This window comes from Anguilla rostrata, chromosome 2 (genome assembly GCF_018555375.3).
Source record: "Anguilla rostrata isolate EN2019 chromosome 2, ASM1855537v3, whole genome shotgun sequence".
Taxonomy (NCBI): domain Eukaryota; kingdom Metazoa; phylum Chordata; class Actinopteri; order Anguilliformes; family Anguillidae; genus Anguilla; species Anguilla rostrata.
In genome coordinates, this window is record NC_057934.1 from 69,137,354 (window position 1) to 69,156,640 (window position 19,287).

Consider the following 19,287-nt stretch of genomic DNA (forward strand, 5'->3'; position numbering starts at 1 on the left):
TCTCTCTCTCTCTCTCCCCCTAGGGGGCCGACGCGCTCCCCCACCCACCTTGAAGTACATGGGCTCCACCTTGTGCTTGAGGGCGTGCGCCTTGCCCACCAGCCCCAGGACGGAGGACACCTTGTCCGGGTCGTGCAGGTTCTCCAGCACGGTGTTGATGGCGTTCATCACGCGGCCGGCGTGCTTGCGCAGCTGCGTGCTCCGCTCCATCTCCTCCGGGTCGTCCATGTCGCGGAACTGGCTGAAGTACTGCTTGGCCGACGGGAAGTTCACGAAGAACCTTGAAAGGGGGAGGGGGGGGGGGGCAGAGGAACAACGCACGGCGGGTCATTCCGGAACCGTTCGAGAGGCCGCCCGTCCGAGCGCACACACCCCGCGCGTGATAAATGCGCCAGGTGCTCTCAGGGTGGAGCACTTTCCTCTTCCTGGAGATATCTCCACTAACCGAATATACCCAAGCGGCGCTAGTCAGCCGTTTCGACATCGCTAAATATCCCCGTTATCTTTCTGAATTCAATCGCAATAAATTCACGGCCAAGGGTACATCGCAGGTAAATGCGGTTGTGAAACACTGAGGCACAGGAATGTGAATGCCCTGTGGCAATGGGAGAATAATGTGATAAAAAGTAAAAAAAAACAAAAAAAAAACAAGAGTTATATACTTATTACATCTTATGCCCAGTGGCAAAGTCATTTTACATCACAAAAAAAAGCATCGCTTATTACCTTGTATGCCCCTAAACCTTATTAAACCATAAGCCAACCCTTGCTATTGGCAGTGTTTGAAAAGAAACTAATCTCAAGAGGAAGTACTTGTGGGGTAATTCGTGAAGTGTTTATGTGTGGGTGTATATATGTGTATGTGTGTGCATGTGCATGTGTACATGCGTGTGTGTATGTGTGCATGCATGTACGTTTGTTTGTGCATGCATGTTTGTGTGCATGCATGTGTGTGTGTGTGTATGCATGCATGTGTGTTTGTATGCATGCATGTGTGTGTGTGTATGCATGCATGTGTGTTTGTATGTGTGCATGCATGCTATGTTTGCCATGCGCATGTGTGTGTAGCTGCTGAGTGTGTGTGTGTATGCATGCATGTGTTTGTATGTGTGCATGCATGTGCGTATGTTTGTGCATGCGTGTATGTGTGTGTATGCATGCATGTGTGTGTGTGTGTATGCATGCATGTGTGTTTGTATGTGTGCATGCATGTGCGTATGTTTGTGCATGCGTGTATGTGTGTGTATGCATGCTGGTGTGTGTGTGTATGATGCATGTGTTTGTATGTGTGCATGCATGTGCATATGTGTGTGCATGCGTGTATGTGTGTGTTGTGCATGTGGTGTGAGTGTGTGTGATGCATGCATGTGTGTTGATGGTGCATGCTGGGGTATGTTTGTGCATGCTGGCGTGTGGATGCATTGCGCGCGTGTAGTGTGCTGTGAGTGTCATTGTCAGTCATGCATGCATGGTGTCTGTGTATGCATGCGTGCGTGTGCGTGTGAGTGTGCGTGTGCATGCATGCGTGTGTATGCATGTGTGTGCGTGTGCGTGTGTGTATGTGTGTGCATGCATGCGTGTATGTGTGTGTGAGTGCGTGTGTGTGTGAGTGCGTGTGCGTGTGCGTGTGTGTGCGTGTGTGAGTGTGTGTGTGTGTGCGTGTGTGTGCGTGTGTGTGCGTGTGTGTGCGTGTGTGCGTGTGTGTGCGTGTGTGAGTGTGTGTGTGTGTGCGTGTGTGTTTGTATGTGTGCGTGCATGTGTGTGTATGCATGTGTGTGTGTGTGTGTGTGTGTGAGTGCGTGTGCGTGTGTGCGTGTGTGCGTGTGTGAGTGTGTGTGTGTGTGTGTGTGAGTGCGTGTGTGTGTGTGCGTGTGTGTGTGTGTGTGTGTGTTTGTGGTTTGGGTGCGCGTGCGTGCGTGTGTGAGTGTGTGTGTGTGTGTGTGTGTGTAGTGTGTGTGTGTGTGTGTGTGTGTGCGAGTGAGACAGAACAGCGGCATCCTGCTGCAGCTCGCTCGAGCGGCTGTGCGCCTTTTGTCTCTGGCGACGCCGCGGCGTGATTGACAGACGAACAGAGAAGTGGTGCTGATGAGAAGAAAATCATTAAGTTTCCGTCTGCGTAATTAGAAACAGGTGCTGAGCGACAGCCACCAGAAGAGCGGAGTGTGGGGGGGAGGGGGGGGAGGGGTGTATGGTGGGGAGCTCGTTCACTTCAAGCTTGTCTCCCACTGGCGATGAAGGGGGGGGGGGCTGGGGGTGCGGTGTGCTTCGGTGGTTTTGCAGTGATTGGCGCTGTGATAACGCAGTCCTCTCCGTCGGCGCGGCTCTGCGGACGAATCTGCGTCTCCGCGGATAAACGCGCGAGCGCAATCGGACGCCCTGACTAAAAAAAAAAAAAAACGAAATTTCCGCGTGTCCAATTTAGCCCCGAGTTCTCCCCTCGCTCCGCTCCGCGGCTAATGCGATTGGACGCCGGCGCGGGGGCTAATTAGCGCTCGAGCGGCGAGAGGGCCCCCGCACCTGCGACTGAAAGGAGGAGGCCGGGCGCGCCCGTGCGAATGAGCGAAGATTTAGCGAAGAAGTGTTTTAAGAAAGCGCCCGGAGCGCACCACTCCTCCCTGCCCGTCTCCCCCCTCCCCCCCCGGCTCGATAAAGGCTTGTTGCTCCCGGTGAATGCAGCCCCCGGGGCGGGGCTCTCCCCTGAAGGGGGTTCGACTTAAGCGTAGCTATTCATCCTCGCCACTTCAGGCCGAGCGCGCTCTCCCCGCCGCCGCCGCCGCCGCAGCTCTTTCATAAACAGCTGTGCAGTTTTATCAGGATCTGGGTGGGCGTCCTCAGCTCTCCGACTCCCGCCACCCCCTCATCTCCCCTACCACCTCTACCCCTCACCGTTCTTAACCTCCTCCTACCCACCTTCACCACTCTCACCACCCCCACCCTGGTTCTGGTGAACCCTCCCTTCCTACCTCACTCTTCCCCTACCACCCACTCTCACCCCCCACCCTGGTTCTGTCAGCTTCTCCCCACCTCTTCCCCTACCACCCACTACTCACCACCCCCACCCTGGTTCTGGTGAACCTTCCCCACCCCTACCCTCTTCCCCTACCACCCCTCTCACCCCCCACCCTTCTGCCTTCCCTCCCTCCTCCCTCCTCTCCCTCCCCTCCCTTCCCCTCCCCTCCCTCCTCCCTCCCCTCACCCCCATCCCGTACTCCCGTTTTTCGCCGCTGACCCAGTTAAGACTCGCCCTGGTGCCGTCGTGCCCCAGCGTGGCCGACGCTGGAGGTTTTTATTTATTTATCACCCCGGCTGGGCCCCACGCAGCACCGCCGCGCCGGGTCCCGTCACGGGCTGGGGGGCGTCCGCAGCGGCTCCGCACAGGCCGGGGGGCGCGCGCACCTGTCCCAGCTGTCCGCTTCCCCCCGTCCCCATCACTCAGCAGCGGGAGACGCAAGGCCAGGGTGTGTCTGCGGGAATTTGACTGAAGATTCGCTCGCCCCCCATCGCCGAGGAACGTTTCTGCTTATTTACTTCACAAGCTACTTAATTGTGTCATGAAACTATGTAAATAAAGGGGGAATTCATCTCTTGTTTTATTTCCAGATGTTGAATTTTCCTGTAAAATGCTATGATTTATTATTTATTGAACGGGGGGCCACAACAGATAATAAACTAGGAGGAAAGAATTGTCTTGCTTTGTAAACATATTCTCTTGATTTGGCACGCGGTCTGAACCCTGAACCCTGAACCACGTTCAAAAACGTTAGAGAAACACAACTGTGGGGGGAAGAATGGAAATCCTACGCGTCTACGTGCGGGGAACCTTCACATCGAATGACCCGGCCAGTGGCTGCATATAAATGACTTCATTAACACATTGTAATTAGGGGCTTATCAGTCCCGCTCTGCTTAATTATGAGGGATTACACTTGGGAAAATGCACTTTCTCACAGGCTGGATTCTGACCCGGCGCCCTCTTGCGTAATTCCTGAGGGGTGCCCATCGAGATGGCGGAGGCTCGGGGCAAGCCGCGCGCATAGGGGACGTATCGTAAACACTCAGCGAGCACTCGCCCCGGAAGAGTGCAGCACGAGCAGTCTCTCTCCGTCTGAACAGCCCTCCTTGTGCCGGAGAGCAATATTTTCAAGAACTCCAGCCATCTGCCAGTCGCTGAGAAGATCAGACGTTTGAGAGCCATAACGTTTCTCTGGTTTATCCATCTGTACATTTTTTAAAATAAATTGCCCACGATACTAAATTACTGAAAGTGATTTCAAAAGATCGCTCGCGTCCAGGGAGACTTGTGACACACACACACACACACACACACACACACACGAGGCGAAGATGAGTGAGATTCAGAATGGAAAGTGGGGCGTTAATATTAATGATGAAGGGATTCAGGGCTTCACAGAGTCTCGCCCCCATGAGGTAAACATTTTGGATGTTTGCCCTGAGCCGGTCTACTAATTCTCACAGATTCTGTCTTGTCCTTGAGGAGAACTGATAGCAAGAGGGGGGGGGGGGGGGGCTTCACTGACCTGCTCTAACCGCGATGGATGCTGGAGCCCTGCGAGTTTGGCCAGGGCCCACGTGTTACATAACCCAAACTGGTGTCCAGACCCCCCGTGCAGGAGGCTAGTGGGCCCCGTTAGCCTGTTAGCAGACTGAGTCCAGACCCCCCCGTGCAGGAGAGGGGTGGGCCCCATTAGCACGTTAGCAGACTGAGTCCAGACCCCCCCGTGCAGGAGGCTGGTGGGCCCTATTAGCACGTTAGCAGACTGAGTCCAGACCCCCCCGTGCAGGAGGCTAGTGGGCCCCATTAGCACGTTAGCAGACTGAGTCCAGACCCCCCCGTGCAGGAGGCTAGTGGGCCCCATTAGCACGTTAGCAGACTGAGTCCAGACCCCCCGTGCAGGAGGCTGGTGGGCCCCATTAGCACGTTAGCAGACTGAGTCCAGACCCCCCCGTGCAGGAGGCTAGTGAGCCCCGTTAGCACGTTAGCACACTGAGTCCAGACCCCGTGCAGGCGCTGTGGGCCCCATTAGCAGTAGCAGACTGAGTCCAGACCCCGTGCAGGACGCTGTGGGCCCCATTAGCACGTTAGCAGACTGAGTCCAGACCCCCGTGCAGGAGGCAGTGGGCCCCATTAGCACGTTAGCAGACTGAGTCCAGACCCCCCTGTGCAGGAGGCTGGTGGGCCCCATTAGCACGTTAGCAGACTGAGTCCAGACCCCCCCGTGCAGGAGGCTAGTGGGCCCCATTAGCACGTTAGCAGACTGAGTCCAGACCCCCCCGTGCAGGAGGCTAGTGAGCCCCGTTAGCACGTTAGCACACTGAGTCCAGACCCCCCGTGCAGGAGGCTAGTGGGCCCCATTAGCACGTTAGCAAACTGAGTCCAGACCCCCCGTGCAGGAGGCTGGTGGGCCCTGTTAGCACGTTAGCAGACTGAGTCCAGACACCCCCGTGCAGGAGGCTGGTGGGCCCCGTTGGCGGACTGAACGCTGCGGACTGGTGGGCACCTGACTGGCACAGCGCCAGTGCTGGAGTGCCAGCAGGGAGTCCGAGTCTCAGGCCCGTCTGGGCAATGCTAAGCAACTGACAGCCTGTATGCATACACGTGTGGACGGGGCTTTTAAAAGCAATCCCGTAAAGGAAAGAGCTCGGAGCCGTGACGCTGAAAGAAGCGCGGGGGGGGTGGGGTGGGGTTTGTCTTAACGCCAAGCGCGCAAGATCTTTTCCCTTCAATGAAAACATGCGTCCTTCTCCAGATGATGCCGTTTGTTATCGTGAAAGCCCAGGCAGTCGGTACCAGTCTCCGAGGGCAGTGCCCAGCCGTGGGCTATTTGCGCACTGTGTTTATTTAACCTCCTCCTTAAAAAAAAAAAAAAAAAAAAAAAACTCTTTCTGTTCTGAAGACCGTACTTCACGTTTTCGTTTTTGCGGTGCCAATTTTTTTGTCGTTAATTTGCCGAGCCGTATCCTGTGTTTGAAGAGCAAACGCAAGGGGGTGACGACGCAGTTCCACAACCGCGCCGCTTCTGCACGCCAGGCTCTGGCTCAGCTGCAGGAGCAAAGCAGATGCCATGGTTCAGAGTCAGAGAGTCACCGTTTGTGGACGTAGTTTTTTTTTTTTTACAGGAAATGTATGACATTTGCTGTCGTTTATCTGATCCGGTCAGGAAAGACTGTTGGTTACTACATGGAGTTTATTGCATGGTTTTGTCCTCAGTGGACGCTGAGGGTCAGAGTGCTGTACACAGGCATGCTTTGATCAGCAGGCCCTGAACATGAGCAGATCTGATACCCCGGAATGGGTGAACCATTAAAAACCCTCATACCAGAGCAGACGTACCAACATACACACACACACACACACACATGCCCATGCATGCACACACACACACCCACTCACACACACACACATGCTCACACATATCTATGCACACACACCCACACACACATGCCCACACACACACACATACGTATGCACACACACCCACTCACACATGCTCACGTGCACACACATACACATAAACACACACACTGACACAAAACAGGCTACAGCCTTCGGTGTAATTGTATGTTGCTGTTGTATTTACATTCTTTTTAGGGTTTATACAAGGAGCATGCTGGTCATCTAATAGTTGTGCGATGAACTCACAACAGTAGAGGCCAAACCCTCTTGCCCAAAATGCACTCACCCACACACACACACGCCCGTGCACACACACGCACACACACGTAAACACCAACACACCCACATATGCAAACACCAACACACCCACATATGCAAACACCAACACACCCATACACAGAAACACCCACACATGCGCACACACACACATACGCACACATACGCACGTACACACACACACGCACGTACACACAGGTGTGCATGCACACACGCACACATGCACACGTACACACACAAACACATGCATGCACGCACACACACACACACACACAAACACACTGTTCTGGGGGCATATTCAAATTTAGGAGAGAATAACAGGAAGACATATTTTTAATCCCAAAATCAGAAGATGTAAATGGACTGCATTTATATAGCGCTTTTATCCAAAACGCTCTACAATTGATGCCTCTCATTCGCCAGAGCAGTTAGGGGTTAGGTGTCTTGCTCAAGGACACTTCGACATGCCCAGAGCGGAGTTTGAACCGGCAACCTTCCGACTGCCAGATAATCGGTCTTACCTCCTGAGCTATGTCGCCCCTTCAGCCGTAATTACCCCAACCAGCCATAATTACCCCAACCAGCCATAATTACCCCAACTCAGTTCTAATGGATCATGTATTCCATGCATCTGATACACGAGAGCAACGAGGAAAGATACCCACTGATTGGTTAGTGCAGATTGTCAGCATCCCTTTTCAGCAGACGGCTGTGTAAAGAAATGTGCTGCAAAGACGAAATAAGAACACTGTATTGTTTTACAGGATTCGTGACAGTGCTAATGCCTTGACCAAACAACTTCATGAAAGTCTGCCAAGAAGCCAATTACGATGGTCAACATAATCAAAGGAACATTGTTCCTGCACTCTTCATTCATTTTATCGTAATTTATCCACATTACCCTGGTTTGAACTGTTACAATTAAGTGTCTGAACAGTCACGTCTGATGAATGCAAAAATTACAAAGTCTTGCCGTCGTCACCCAACCCCCACGCAAAAAAAAAGAAAATTAAAAAAAGAGTCCGGCCGTTGTCGGACTCAGAGACAGTGCTTAACTTTAGCAGACCAGTGTTCGCCTTTTCTGTGTCGTCTTATCTCCCGCATTCAGTAATACATTCTGTCTCGAACGACAAACCCCGCCACGTAACCCCGGCACGGATTACGGAGAGGTGCCCTGACATATTTTCCTAGCCGTAAGCGCCTCAGATCTTGGTCACGCGCAGAGGAAAACCCGAAGCTGCGTGACCGTGTGTTGCCACATTTGAATTTTTCGGGGCGATCATCTCAAAAGCCGCAGATGCGGAGTAGCCAGCCGAACCCCGGCAGAGCAGTCCCCTGCTAGCGCTTTGAAGAAAGCAGGCGCCGCATCCCATTAAACTGATACCGCGCACTGAACCGGCCAAGATTAACAGCACACCCCCCCCCCCCCAACACCCCCATGAAGAATTACCCGCTTCGGTGAAATTCTAATAAGACAGACTTGCTGAGAATTAGCCTGGCGAGCTTTGAGAATGTAACTTTTCTCTCAACTCTGTTTTTCTAGCACATGGAGGGGGGAAAAAACTAGCTACAACACCTCCTATGAAGCACATTTCCTTACAGTTTTAAAAAAAAAAATCAGCATGTCTCCACTCAGCAATGGAATCTTGTGCATTTTCAGAAGCTATCGTCGGAAACTGAAGATGCCCCAGTTCCCAAGTTATGGTTTTTAACGGTTGCGCATCTGGCAGACTATTATTTAACATGGCAGCAGGGGATGCATCAGAATCTGGCGGCTCCGTGTTTTTAAAACGGGTGTAGAAATGTTTTCAGGGAGTATTGAAAGTATCAGCAAACCACTTGAGTGCAACCACAAGCGCGTACGCATTTACCCAGTGCATTGCAATCGCACGAGGTGGCAGAATGGGAAAATGTCAACAGCTCAGGGCAGAAGGGTAATATCATGGCAAAAACAATAATGTGGTAATAAATCTGAAATTGGAATACAGTTACCTCAGCTTCCACAACCGCATGTAAATTGCACAGAAGTAGTAACAGAGTTATAGATAATATGAGCAAAGACATGACTGGACTGAACTGTGGTGAAGTGGTGTCAAAGCGGCACCCTCTGTTGCCCTAATTTACCCCCATGTGCACCACCACCCTGCACGAGTGGAGAGAGGTAATGTTAATCTTAAAAATAGACGGAGGTGATTTAATGAAGAAACAAGGTCCCCCTGTTGGTGATCTGTCTCACAGGCCAGCTGCTGACGCCAGGTGGAGGAAACGTTCGGCAGCTGTGCTTATGCCTCTGCTGCTCATGCTCCATAGCCTCCTGCCTCCACAGCCTCCACAGCCTCCACAGCCTCCCTGCCTCCCAGCCTCCACAGCCTCCCTGCCTCCCAGCCTCCACAGCCTCCGCAGCCTCCCAGCCTCCCTGCCTCGACAGCCTCCCAGGCTCCACAGCCTCCCTGCCTCCACAGCCTCCCTGCCCCCTGCCTCCACAGCCTCCCTGCCCCCCTGCCTCCACAGCCTCCCTGCCCCCCTGCCTCAACAGCCTCCTGCCCCCTGCCTCCACAGCCTCCCTGCTCCCTGCCTCAACAGCCTCCCTGCCCCCTGCCTCCACAGCCTCCCTGCCCCCCTGCCTCAACAGCCTCCCTGCCCCTGCCTCCACAGCCTCCCTGCCCCCCTGCCTCCACAGCCTCCCTGCCCCCCTGCCTCAACAGCCTCCCTGCCCCCTGCCTCCACAGCCTCAACAGCCTCCCTGCCCCTTGCCTCCACAGCCTCAACAGCCTCCCTGCCCCCCTGCCTCCACAGCCTCCCTGCCTCCACAGCCTCTCTGAGCCTGCTATCTCATGCCGGCTTTATATGAGCATAAAACCTTAATGCTGTGCACTTCAGCACACACACACACACACACACACACACACACACACACACACATGCAGACACACACACAGACATGCACACACACACACACACACACACACATGCACACACCTGCAGACACACACGCATACACACACACTCATGCATACACACACACCACAAACACACACACACACACACACAGACACATGCACATACAACGCATACACACACACACACACACACACACACAGGCATGCATACACACACACGAACACCACACACACATACACATGCACAAAGACACAAACATGTTTACACATACACACACAGACGTGCATGCACACACACACACACACACACACAGTCATGCAAACACAGGCAGGCATGCACACGCACGCACACATACGCACGTACACAAACACATGCGCGCATACTTGCACACTCTCACACACAGGCATTCACGCACGCACAGGCGCACGCACAAACACACACACACACATACACACACTTTTTTTTTTGTCACCATGCACGCACACTGCTGTCGCGCTCAGTTTGCCTATTTAACTTCGCGAAGCCAGGGGGACACGCGGGGGCGCGGCGGGTTTTTCGGAAAGGCTACCTGATGAGGATGGACACCCCCACGTCCTCGCAGTTCTCGTAGACGCGCGCCCAGGTGTCCAGGATCATGCCCCGCTCGGCCTCAGAGAGCGGCTCGGCGCGTTCCCGGGGCTCCATCTCCCTCTCTCCCTGCTCCTTCTCCTCCATCCAGCGCTCCCGCGGCGAATCCTCCCCAGCAACGGCGCCGAAGGAAAGGGCAGCGAAGCGGCGGAGTCGCAGGCGGAGGACGGAGGTGGGAAAAACAGATCCAGGAGGAAAGAGAGCGACCCAAATATACCCCCCACCCACCCCTCTCCCCTTTGTCTGTCTGCTCTTTTCTCTTTCGCAAACTTGCTCCTCCGAGATGATTCCCTTTTTTTTTTTTTTTTTTTTTTAATTCCGTCTCTCTGGCTCAGGAGCTGCCTCTTGTCTGAACTTCTGTGTTTGTGAAGACCTGACAGAGAGCGAGAGGGAGAGAGAGAGTGAGAGTGAGAGAGAGAGAGAGAGAGAGATAGAGCTAGAGAGAGCAGTGAGTAGTGAGTGTTCTCCTGTATTACCCACCCGCCTCTTTTTTTCCCTTCTTCTCTCTCTCTCTCTCTCTCTCTCTCTTTCACGCTCACCCCCGCCCATACACTCACACACACACACACGCGCACACACACACACACACACACGCACACACACGCACACACCAACAGAAACGCTCGGTGTAATCCTGCAATGCAAATGACGACTGACAAGTAAAAAAAAAAAAGAAAAGGTGACCAGCAAGCATAAGGGGGGCCAATTAACAGGTGTGTTTGCTGTTTTTTTTTTGGGATAATCTGTGCACCCCACAAGCGTGCCACGCCGAGGTCAGACGTGGCCAAGCGTTAAGAGACGTGGCTGAGACGTGTTTCACGACGGGGGGGGGGGCATCGCCGATGTTTACGTGAACGCGGAAAGCCTGCTCGCAAGTCCGCTCTGAAAACAAAAGGTGGGCGAAGGTCACCACCGCGCCCCGCTTTCCCAGTAAGTGGCGCGAGTCACGGCCTATTTGCAGTTCTCCGGAACTTTGGCGGCTCCGCGCGATAACAACTCTCAGCTCTCCGCGTTGTTTGAAAGTGAATTTTACGATAAGTGACCGCCAACGTCGACCAGAATGGTGACAGCGTCACGTTACACCCTTCTAAATACACTAGCTCTCTTCTCAAGAGAGGCGTTCCTCATCCCCAACAAATTGCTCCTTTTCTTTCGTACTTTATTGACGGTGTGACCTTAATAGGTTCACTCCATTCTGGTGTGTGGATGTTTTCCTGGTGTGCAGCAATACTGTCGATTTATGTAGAATTTTAAAGCTATTTCAATTTTAGACAACGTTAAAAAGGGTAAAATAGAAAATGACCCCACCTTTTTAACAAATCCAAAGTGGGGGTATTTTGGTTTAAACTTCCACTTTGCGCTGATACCAAGGTCTGGGAGGTGATTTAGTGTAAATGGGGATTTGAATCACAGTTTAGTGATAATTTCATAAAGCTTTTAAGGACTAAGACCCATAGGAAGAAAAAAAAAAACATGCACACAAATGTCACTTTCAATTCCAAGAATGCATATCAAACTTAACTCCAGGAGACAAACTAGTTCATGTAAATATGCGGAGAGTCAGTAAAGATATTAAAAGAAAGATTTGGCATTATCACAATAGAGATAGTGACTTGTGAAAGGAGGACACTCTGTCTGGAGAATGGGAATGAGTCCATGCTGACAGTTTTATTATGCAGACGTCTTTAGAAAAGCTCGCCATTCAGATTGTGTCAATGCAATAAGGAGACGACAGATTTCTGCACAAAAGCCATGCACAGTGCTCTGTGACAGCCCACTGGAGACTCATGTAATTACGGAATTAGAAGGAATATATTTTTTTCCCCCTGGATTTGGTTTTTGAAGTTCTACTAAAAGGAAAAAATGATTATACGGCAAAGGGATCACTACAGGAGGAAGCTTTGCTAACTCAGGAGCTGCCACAATGACAAGTAAACGGCAGCGTTTTCAAAAATTTTATTTGTACGGGTGAATTTCCCCATATACCATTTGATTTTAAATGGCTCTGTGCCATTTGTAAGAGGATGCAATGCACAGCACATTACAGATTTTCTTTTTTGTATTTTTCTTTTATCGGATCAAATCATTAAGACTCAGAACTCGGTGTATAATTATCACAGTGCTGCAACAGTTCCTGAGTTTTTCTTGTTAGGAAAAAAAATGAAGTGAAGACTCACTGTGACAGTCATTGTGAAGCTCAGAGTCTGAAATTCAATTGGCTCCCTCTTGACTAAGAACCAAGTTGCCACTGTGACCCATTTTGCTCCCAAACTGGTTTGCAGTAAACTGGCTGAATGTGAATCCAGCTGCCCCACCCAGTTGGAAGAATGGCAGCACCAAGGGGCAGGAATTAGGCTAATTACTTATAATTATATGTAATTATATTATTCATGCAAATTACCATTTTTACATCCCATTAGGTTGCCTGACATGTCATCAGCCAGGATAACTTTTTCAAATAACAATTTCAAATATCATTCGGTTCCATGACTACTAATGCAGTTCAGATTAAAACGGCCAGGTTCCAATGGCAGTGATACACCTGGGGATCAAACCTCGCCAACTCGCATGGTAAAATGCACTTAAGATGCACTAGCTAACATAATGCAGTTATGACATAGTTTGCAATTGTTGTCTTACCGGTGCCCCCCCCCCCCCCCCCGACCCACCACCCTTTCTTTTTCTCTCGAATAGACAGAACAGCCTATTTATTGATCAGCACCTTTAATGTAAACGTACATAACAGAAAAGCCGAATGTAACAGAACAGCTGTCCGTGGAGCAGAGCAGAGGGACAGTGCGTTACGCGTGTTGCACACCACCGAATTTGCATGTCTGCTCGGGCACACCGAGGCATCTGTGTTGGGGGTGGGGTGCTGGCAGCAAATGTTCCCTATCCTCTCGTGTGGGAGAGGCCCTGAAATGGGAAGTAACAGGTTGTCAGCTTCGATCAGGCTCCGCTCCGCCGGCGCGGTCAGCGAACCGCCGTCCGCAAAAGCTGCTTTTTGAGGAGCCGGAAAAAAGCCCCCTCTGGCTGAATGAAGAGAGCGGAAGATTGGCTATTATTGCGATTATTTCATTATTATTACTATAGCTTATTATCCACGCCATGTTAAGCCTGGTAGGCTCCGCTGCCCACATAAGCACAGGGCACGCTAAGAGGGCCGAGCGAGGGGGGGGGGGGGGAGCTCGGAGGAGCCGTCAGATGTTCTTGTGCTGGTTGAGTAGTGCAAGTTGAGCAGTTGGAGCGGGAAACAGAGGAGCACTCTGAGAAAGCACGACGTGAGAGCCTGCTCGGACTGCAGGCCGATCACCAGTTTCTGCTGTGCACAGAGAAACACTGGACTGACTGAATCATTAGCTCACTCATTAGCTGTTACATTCGGCTTTTCTGTTATGTACGTTTACATTAAAGGTGCTGATCAATAAATAGGCTGTTCTGTCTATTCGAGAGAACAATAAAGGGTGGTGGGTCGGGGGGGAGGGGGGACCACCGGTAAGACAACAATTGCAAACTATGTCATAACTGCATTATGTTAGCTAGTGCATCTTAAGTGCATTTTACCATGCGAGTTGGCGAGGTTTGATTGTATCACTCACCGAAAGGCTTCATTGTTTTATACTTCTGGCTCCAGTGAGGGGACAGATAACAACAACAACAACAACAACATCAACAACAACAATAATAATAATAATAACAGTAAAGAGGCCTATTTGTACACGATCGTCTTAGCCTTGTCGTGTCGCTAATTATTTGACAGCGCAACTGTCCGAACATAACTGCATGAATTTCGACATACACCAGTTTATGACAGGTATTATCATCATTGGCATAATCATTAGCAATGTTATATTACATGGTAGTTTTATTTACTTTGAAGCTTTATAACTTGAAGCACAAAGCTACTCTATGTTACGTACCTTTACCAAAGCCCACAGCATTTTCGAGCGCAGATATTGTTCACACCTAAGATATTGTTCTATTCGGAATAAAGACAGCCTCTTGCTGCCCTCTTGTGGATATCTGGTAGACATGCACCTTATTTTCTCTCCAGTTTTGCCAGATTTTCTGAGAAGTTGAGTTACACGTCAGAATGGAACCTGTACTGGTGAGTGGACGTGTACTGTGACCTCAACAATTCCTGCGTATCAGCTGACCCCGGATACAAGACGACATGGAACGTGTAGTGGAGCTGTCAAGCAACGGCGGTAAGACGTCTGATTTTAACATAAACGTCTAAAATGCATTTTGTTTTCTTTAGCAATTCAGAGGATTAATTTTTATTCTGCCTGAATATGTATCTTGTTGCATTGCAAATGCGCACCACTGCAAAATAAACTCAGATATCATGTTCCATCCCCTGCGTAATCTGTGTAATGCGTAGACGTAGCTAGCTGGCGTGGCTACGTGTGTGCTTGACAAACCGTTTGACAAGAATACTTTATATCCTGCGGCAGAAAAGACATTCATAATAATTCGTGTGACGAAGGGGGCATGCAGATGGCTCATATGCGTTCTGTCAATCGGCAGTACCTAACAAGAAATATCGTGTTGAATAGTCAATTAAAAATGCTGACATAGATTTGCATTACACGCGTGGATCTCCTACACATTAAGGCGTTCTCTGAACATGTATTCTAATATAAATAAAACCTTTGAGTAACGTTGGTATTCCTGCATTTATAAACACCTAGTGTTTACTTAGATGGCAGAATGGCAGAAAATGTGATTTGTGGTTTAAAATGTGTGCTTGAAAATGCATACATTTAATTTAAAATGTAAAATATCCCTCCCAGGAGTTCCAAAGGTGGCTTCACTATTTACATTACCCTGCCCTCTTATCCAGACAGTCTTACCGTGTCGGAAAAGCATACTGTAAGTGCATTCACGTGACTGACATGCTGCTCCTTGCTGTTGATTTTGGCTAAATCCTCTTATTTCTCGGTTCTGCCACCAACCCAGTCATTGACAGTCATTCTGAGGGAGGCTGCCGGCCAATAAGTTCGTAGCTAAAGTAGGACACACCTCTCGGACACTCTGGGCTGTGGCCAGTGCTCGGTCTCGACTGTTCTAGACGCCCTTCACTCCGCTCCTCCTCTTAGAGCACGGCCACTCCTGAGTAACTGATACTCCCCTTGGACGCCCTGCAAAGTGCCACAGAGGCCGGTCGTGTAGCCCGGCGGTGGATGGGTACGTGCGCCGATCTGAAACAGCCCCAAACTCCACCCCCCTGCCTCCCCCCCCAGGTTTCTCCATCGCCGGACTTTCGACGACGCCCCGGAAGCGGCAGGTGCGCTTCTCGGCGCGGCACGACATCCTGCTGCTGCGGGAGGTCATTGCGCAGAACCCCTTCTCCTCCAAGGAGCCCGGGCGCATCTGGGCCCGGGTGGGCGAGATCATCACCGCCGCCCTGCAGGACGAGAGCTTCGAGGTGGACGCCAGGCGCTGCCGCGAGAGGACCATGCTGCTGCTGGACTACTACAAGAAGCAGGACTTTGCCAGCCTCCGCAGGTCAGGTCAGGTCAGGTCAGGCCGGGCCGGGCTGGGGCCCGGGGCCGGGTGTAGTCACATGATCTATCACAGCCCAATCAGATGTTCTTACATATGAACATATGAGTGTTTGCTGACTGGTACAGTCATTGTCGAAAGTTACATTCTAGGGGGTCGTGGGTTTGGACTGATGTTCTACAGTCTTCCTTCAGGTGGACTATGAAAAAATGGCGGTATAAATGGATTGTAGAATATGAACAATACAAAGTTGGTTGTCTACATATAATTGTAACTGCCAAGGAAATAATTTGCATGTTACTGAAGAAAGGGCAGGTTGCCCACCTCCACTGTCTTAAACCGTTGACTGATCATTGTTTTGTTACTGGCACAATTGGAACAGAAAGTGAAAAAAGGTCTTTTGGGGCTCTGTTCTATACCAACGCCACAATTGCCAGAGTATTGTAAAACTGATTACAGGTTATAATAAAACACTGAATCGTGTCCGCACTGTTTTGAATCTTTATTGGTATTGATTAGTATGTTAAAATAGTTTTTGTATCCGTTTTTGTGTAAATTTTGATATTAAATATACTTGATATTTTAAACGAACTGCATTTGTGTTGATTATTTAATATTTGGCAAATAAGACCCAGGAACAATGTTTAAAAATGTAGCAACAATTTCCGTAAAAAAAAATCTATGCAGCAAAGAGATGTTCAGGATGTTTGGTGCCAGTGAAATGTGCATCTTCCTGTGTTTAGGTTCGGGACTGAAAGGCTGTATGCCCAGAAGGAGGATCTGCTGCATGAAGTGCTGGAATTGGAGGCTGAGAAAGGGCTTATGGGAAGTGGTGAGAACAAATACCAGGATGAGGAGTTGAGGAAAAGGGCACTAGAGGAGCTGGTGCTCCCAGAGCAGGACAAAATCAGTGTGATGCCCACCCAGACAGCGCCTCCTGCAGGTGAGGAGACGCAAAACTCAGGTAATTTTCATTGCTTTTAAAAATTTTGTGAAACCTTACTTTCTGAATTTTGATTAGGGGCCATTTTTGGTTACAGTCCATTTTGGAAATTTCAGCAGTTGTATCTGGCACAAATCAAAATTTTTGAATGTGGTGAGCAGAAACATTAATGTGACAAAGACAGAAACATTTGATTTTTGAAAAGAGCTAACTTTAGCTTTCATGACAATGTATAGGGTATCCTGATGGCTTTAGACACAGGTAATTGCTCTCTTGTTGCTCCCCCACTCCTGCCCCAACTTTCATGATAATGCGAGTATCCTGAGGAATTTAAACCCAATAAGTTGCTCTCTTGTTGCTCCCCCACTTCTGCCCCAACTTTCATGATAACGCGAGTATCCTGAGGAATTTAAACACAGGTAATTGCTCTCTTGTTGCTCCCCCCCCCCCCCCACTCCTGTCCCCACCCCCCACTCCTGTCCCCCCCCCCCCCCAGGGCCCCCGACTCCAGAGCAGGAGGAGCAGGAGGAGCAGGAGGAGCTGGAGGAGCAGGAGGACCTGGCGGCGCCCACGGCGAAGCGCGCGTGCCAGTGCTGCTGCCAGACCTACTCGGAGATCCTCAGCTTCCTGGAGAAGCGGTCGGACGCGGAGCAGCGGCTGCGGGAGGAGGAGGCGGCGCTCCGGCGCGAGGAGCTGGAGATCCAGCGGAGCAAGATCGCCCTGGAGCGCGAGCGGCTGGGCGCCGAGCGCAAGGAGCGGGAGCGCCGCTTCGAGCTGGAGAGCCAGGAGAGGCAGGTCATCCTGGACCTGCTCAAGGAGAAGGTGCTGAAGTGCTGAGAGTGTGGGGGGGGGTGAGGAGGAGGAGCAGGAGGAGCGGGAGCGCCGCTTCGAGCTGGAGAGCCAGGAGAGGCAGGTCATCCTGGACCTGATCAAGGAGAAGGTGCTGAAGTGCTGAGAGTGGGGGGTGAGGAGGAGGAGCAGGAGGAGCGGGAGCGCCGCTTCGAGCTGGAGAGCCAGGAGAGGCAGGTCATCCTGGACCTGCTCAAGGAGAAGGTGCTGAAGTGCTGAGAGTGGGGGGGGTGAGGAGGAGGAGCAGGAGGAGAAGGGAAAAGAAAAAAAAAGAGAGAGCGTGGCGGCGACGACGATGACATGTTTAAAAAAAAATTTTTTTAAAGCTTCCCGAGGCCTGTGGACAAAAAAAAAAACATGGGCGGATGGGGTTCAGGAGTTGAAAAGAAAGAGCGCGGCAATGACGACGTGTTTTAAATTTCTCGAAGCTTCCCGAGGCCTGTGGACCAAAAAAAACACGAGCGGACGGGTTTTTCTCAGGACACCTGGGTGTTTTCAGGTCGAAGCTCGCTCGCTCTCTCGCTCGAAAAGGGGGGGGGGGACGCCCGCATAAACACACGGCGACTGATCTGAGGCTACCGTGTAGCTCTCCCATCAAGTCAAACAAAGCATAATCATGACACAGAGAGGACAAAGGCAACCCGCCGGAAATAATTATCTCCCGCAGTGTTCAGTTCCATTTTCGCCTTCCGTAGCCAGTGAAAAACTCTGTAATAACGTAATAATGGCATACAATAAACCGCATGTCATTTAGGGATGAGATTCAAGCACCGCAAGCACTTAAAACTTTGTATTTGCAATTGTTTATTAGGGGTATCCTGGATAAGGACGTAATTGCAAGTGACAATTATATCCCTGTCCGTCGACAGTTGCTTGTAGAAATGTAAATTTAAATAAGTGCCATATTTTGCCTATTTGAGCTTTGTATTATATATGTGAATGGTGTATTGAACAAGCCTGTATCCAGTTCAATAATATTTTTAGTGTACTTTTACTGACAAATTACAGTTTTTTTCTTGTGTAACTAGAGCAGTGTTTTTTGTGAGAATGTATATTTCATTTGTAATTTAAATATATATTTGAAAAAATATCTGAAATATTCCTGCGAAACTGATTTTCTAAAAAAATGTTCTTTCATTTCAAAGCTAACTGTAACGTGTCTTAACCATATTTCTTTAGCATTGGCAGTCGACAGAGCCAAACTGTATGCTGGATAGCATCATTTGTAGTTTCCTGCAGCTGCAACTATATTCCATATAACTTCCTCTCTCCTGCAATTCACCTCTTCCTTAACTGATCTGTGTATTCAATGACCTGAGTTCCCTATGGCTCAGTGCTACCTGTACATCGACCCCCCCCCCCTCTCTCTCGTCCCAGCAATCCTAGCTACAACGTCCGCATTCTCATTACCTTCCACCCCAACATGAGCAGCTAGCCAGCAAACACAAACCACCACTCCTTTCCTCTCCAGCCCCATCAACATCACCATCGTCTCCAAAAGCACCCCCCCATCCGATCTATCAGACATCTGCAGCAGAATCGGATCATATTACTACTCTGAGGGCATTTACAAGCCCTTGCTCTATCGCCCCAATTCCATGTTAAGCCACTTTATGTTCAATTGTACAACCAAATGCCCTTTGTTTGCTACTCTCTCTCCTCTCAAAGCAGTGTAGTCTGCGGAATTGTCAGTGCCAGGCTTGCTGACCTTTGTCCAAGACCTAGGAGAAAATACAATTGGTTGCGCTGTACAGAATGCCATCCTGTT

The 19,287-nt window shown here is 50.4% G+C and overlaps 2 protein-coding genes across 3 annotated transcripts in view; one reads left to right on the forward strand and one right to left on the reverse strand.

Annotated features, from left to right (window-relative positions):
- cygb2 (cytoglobin 2) overlaps positions 1 to 10,701 on the reverse strand; it is an 11,944-nt gene extending 1,243 nt beyond the window's left edge. Inside the window, exons 1-2 of the mRNA XM_064324318.1 lie at positions 10,161 to 10,701; positions 49 to 280 (exon numbers count right to left, since the gene is read on the reverse strand). Coding sequence (XP_064180388.1) covers positions 49 to 280; positions 10,161 to 10,306 — 378 coding nt within the window. The 5' untranslated portion in view covers positions 10,307 to 10,701. The remainder of the gene's footprint in view (positions 1 to 48; positions 281 to 10,160) is intronic.
- A 3,192-nt stretch (positions 10,702 to 13,893) lies between these two features.
- si:dkey-45d16.4 (putative uncharacterized protein DDB_G0287113) lies at positions 13,894 to 17,630 on the forward strand. Of its 2 annotated transcripts, none has more exons than XM_064324311.1 (4): positions 13,894 to 14,427; positions 15,466 to 15,730; positions 16,471 to 16,670; positions 17,167 to 17,630. In XM_064324311.1, the coding sequence occupies exons 1-4, from the start codon at positions 14,394 to 14,396 to the stop codon at positions 17,505 to 17,507; spliced, it is 840 nt and encodes a 279-aa protein (XP_064180381.1). In that variant the 5' UTR covers positions 13,894 to 14,393; the 3' UTR covers positions 17,508 to 17,630. The 2 variants fall into 2 exon arrangements, with proteins under 2 accessions (XP_064180381.1, XP_064180380.1); XM_064324310.1 differs by having other exon boundaries at positions 14,119 to 14,427; positions 16,471 to 16,691; positions 17,167 to 17,625.
- Positions 17,631 to 19,287: the final 1,657 nt, after the last annotated feature.

What these genes read in the sequence shown, in the direction of transcription:
- si:dkey-45d16.4 (XM_064324310.1), top strand. Translation starts at nt 14,394, where the DNA reads ATGGAACGTGTAGTGGAGCTGTCAAGCAACGGCG. An exon ending in GGAGCTGTCAAGCAACGGCG is followed by an intron (nt 14,428 to 15,465) that starts GTAAGACGTCTG and finishes CTCCCCCCCCAG; the next exon opens with GTTTCTCCATCGCCGGACTT. An exon ending in GACTTTGCCAGCCTCCGCAG is followed by an intron (nt 15,731 to 16,470) that starts GTCAGGTCAGGT and finishes TCCTGTGTTTAG; the next exon opens with GTTCGGGACTGAAAGGCTGT.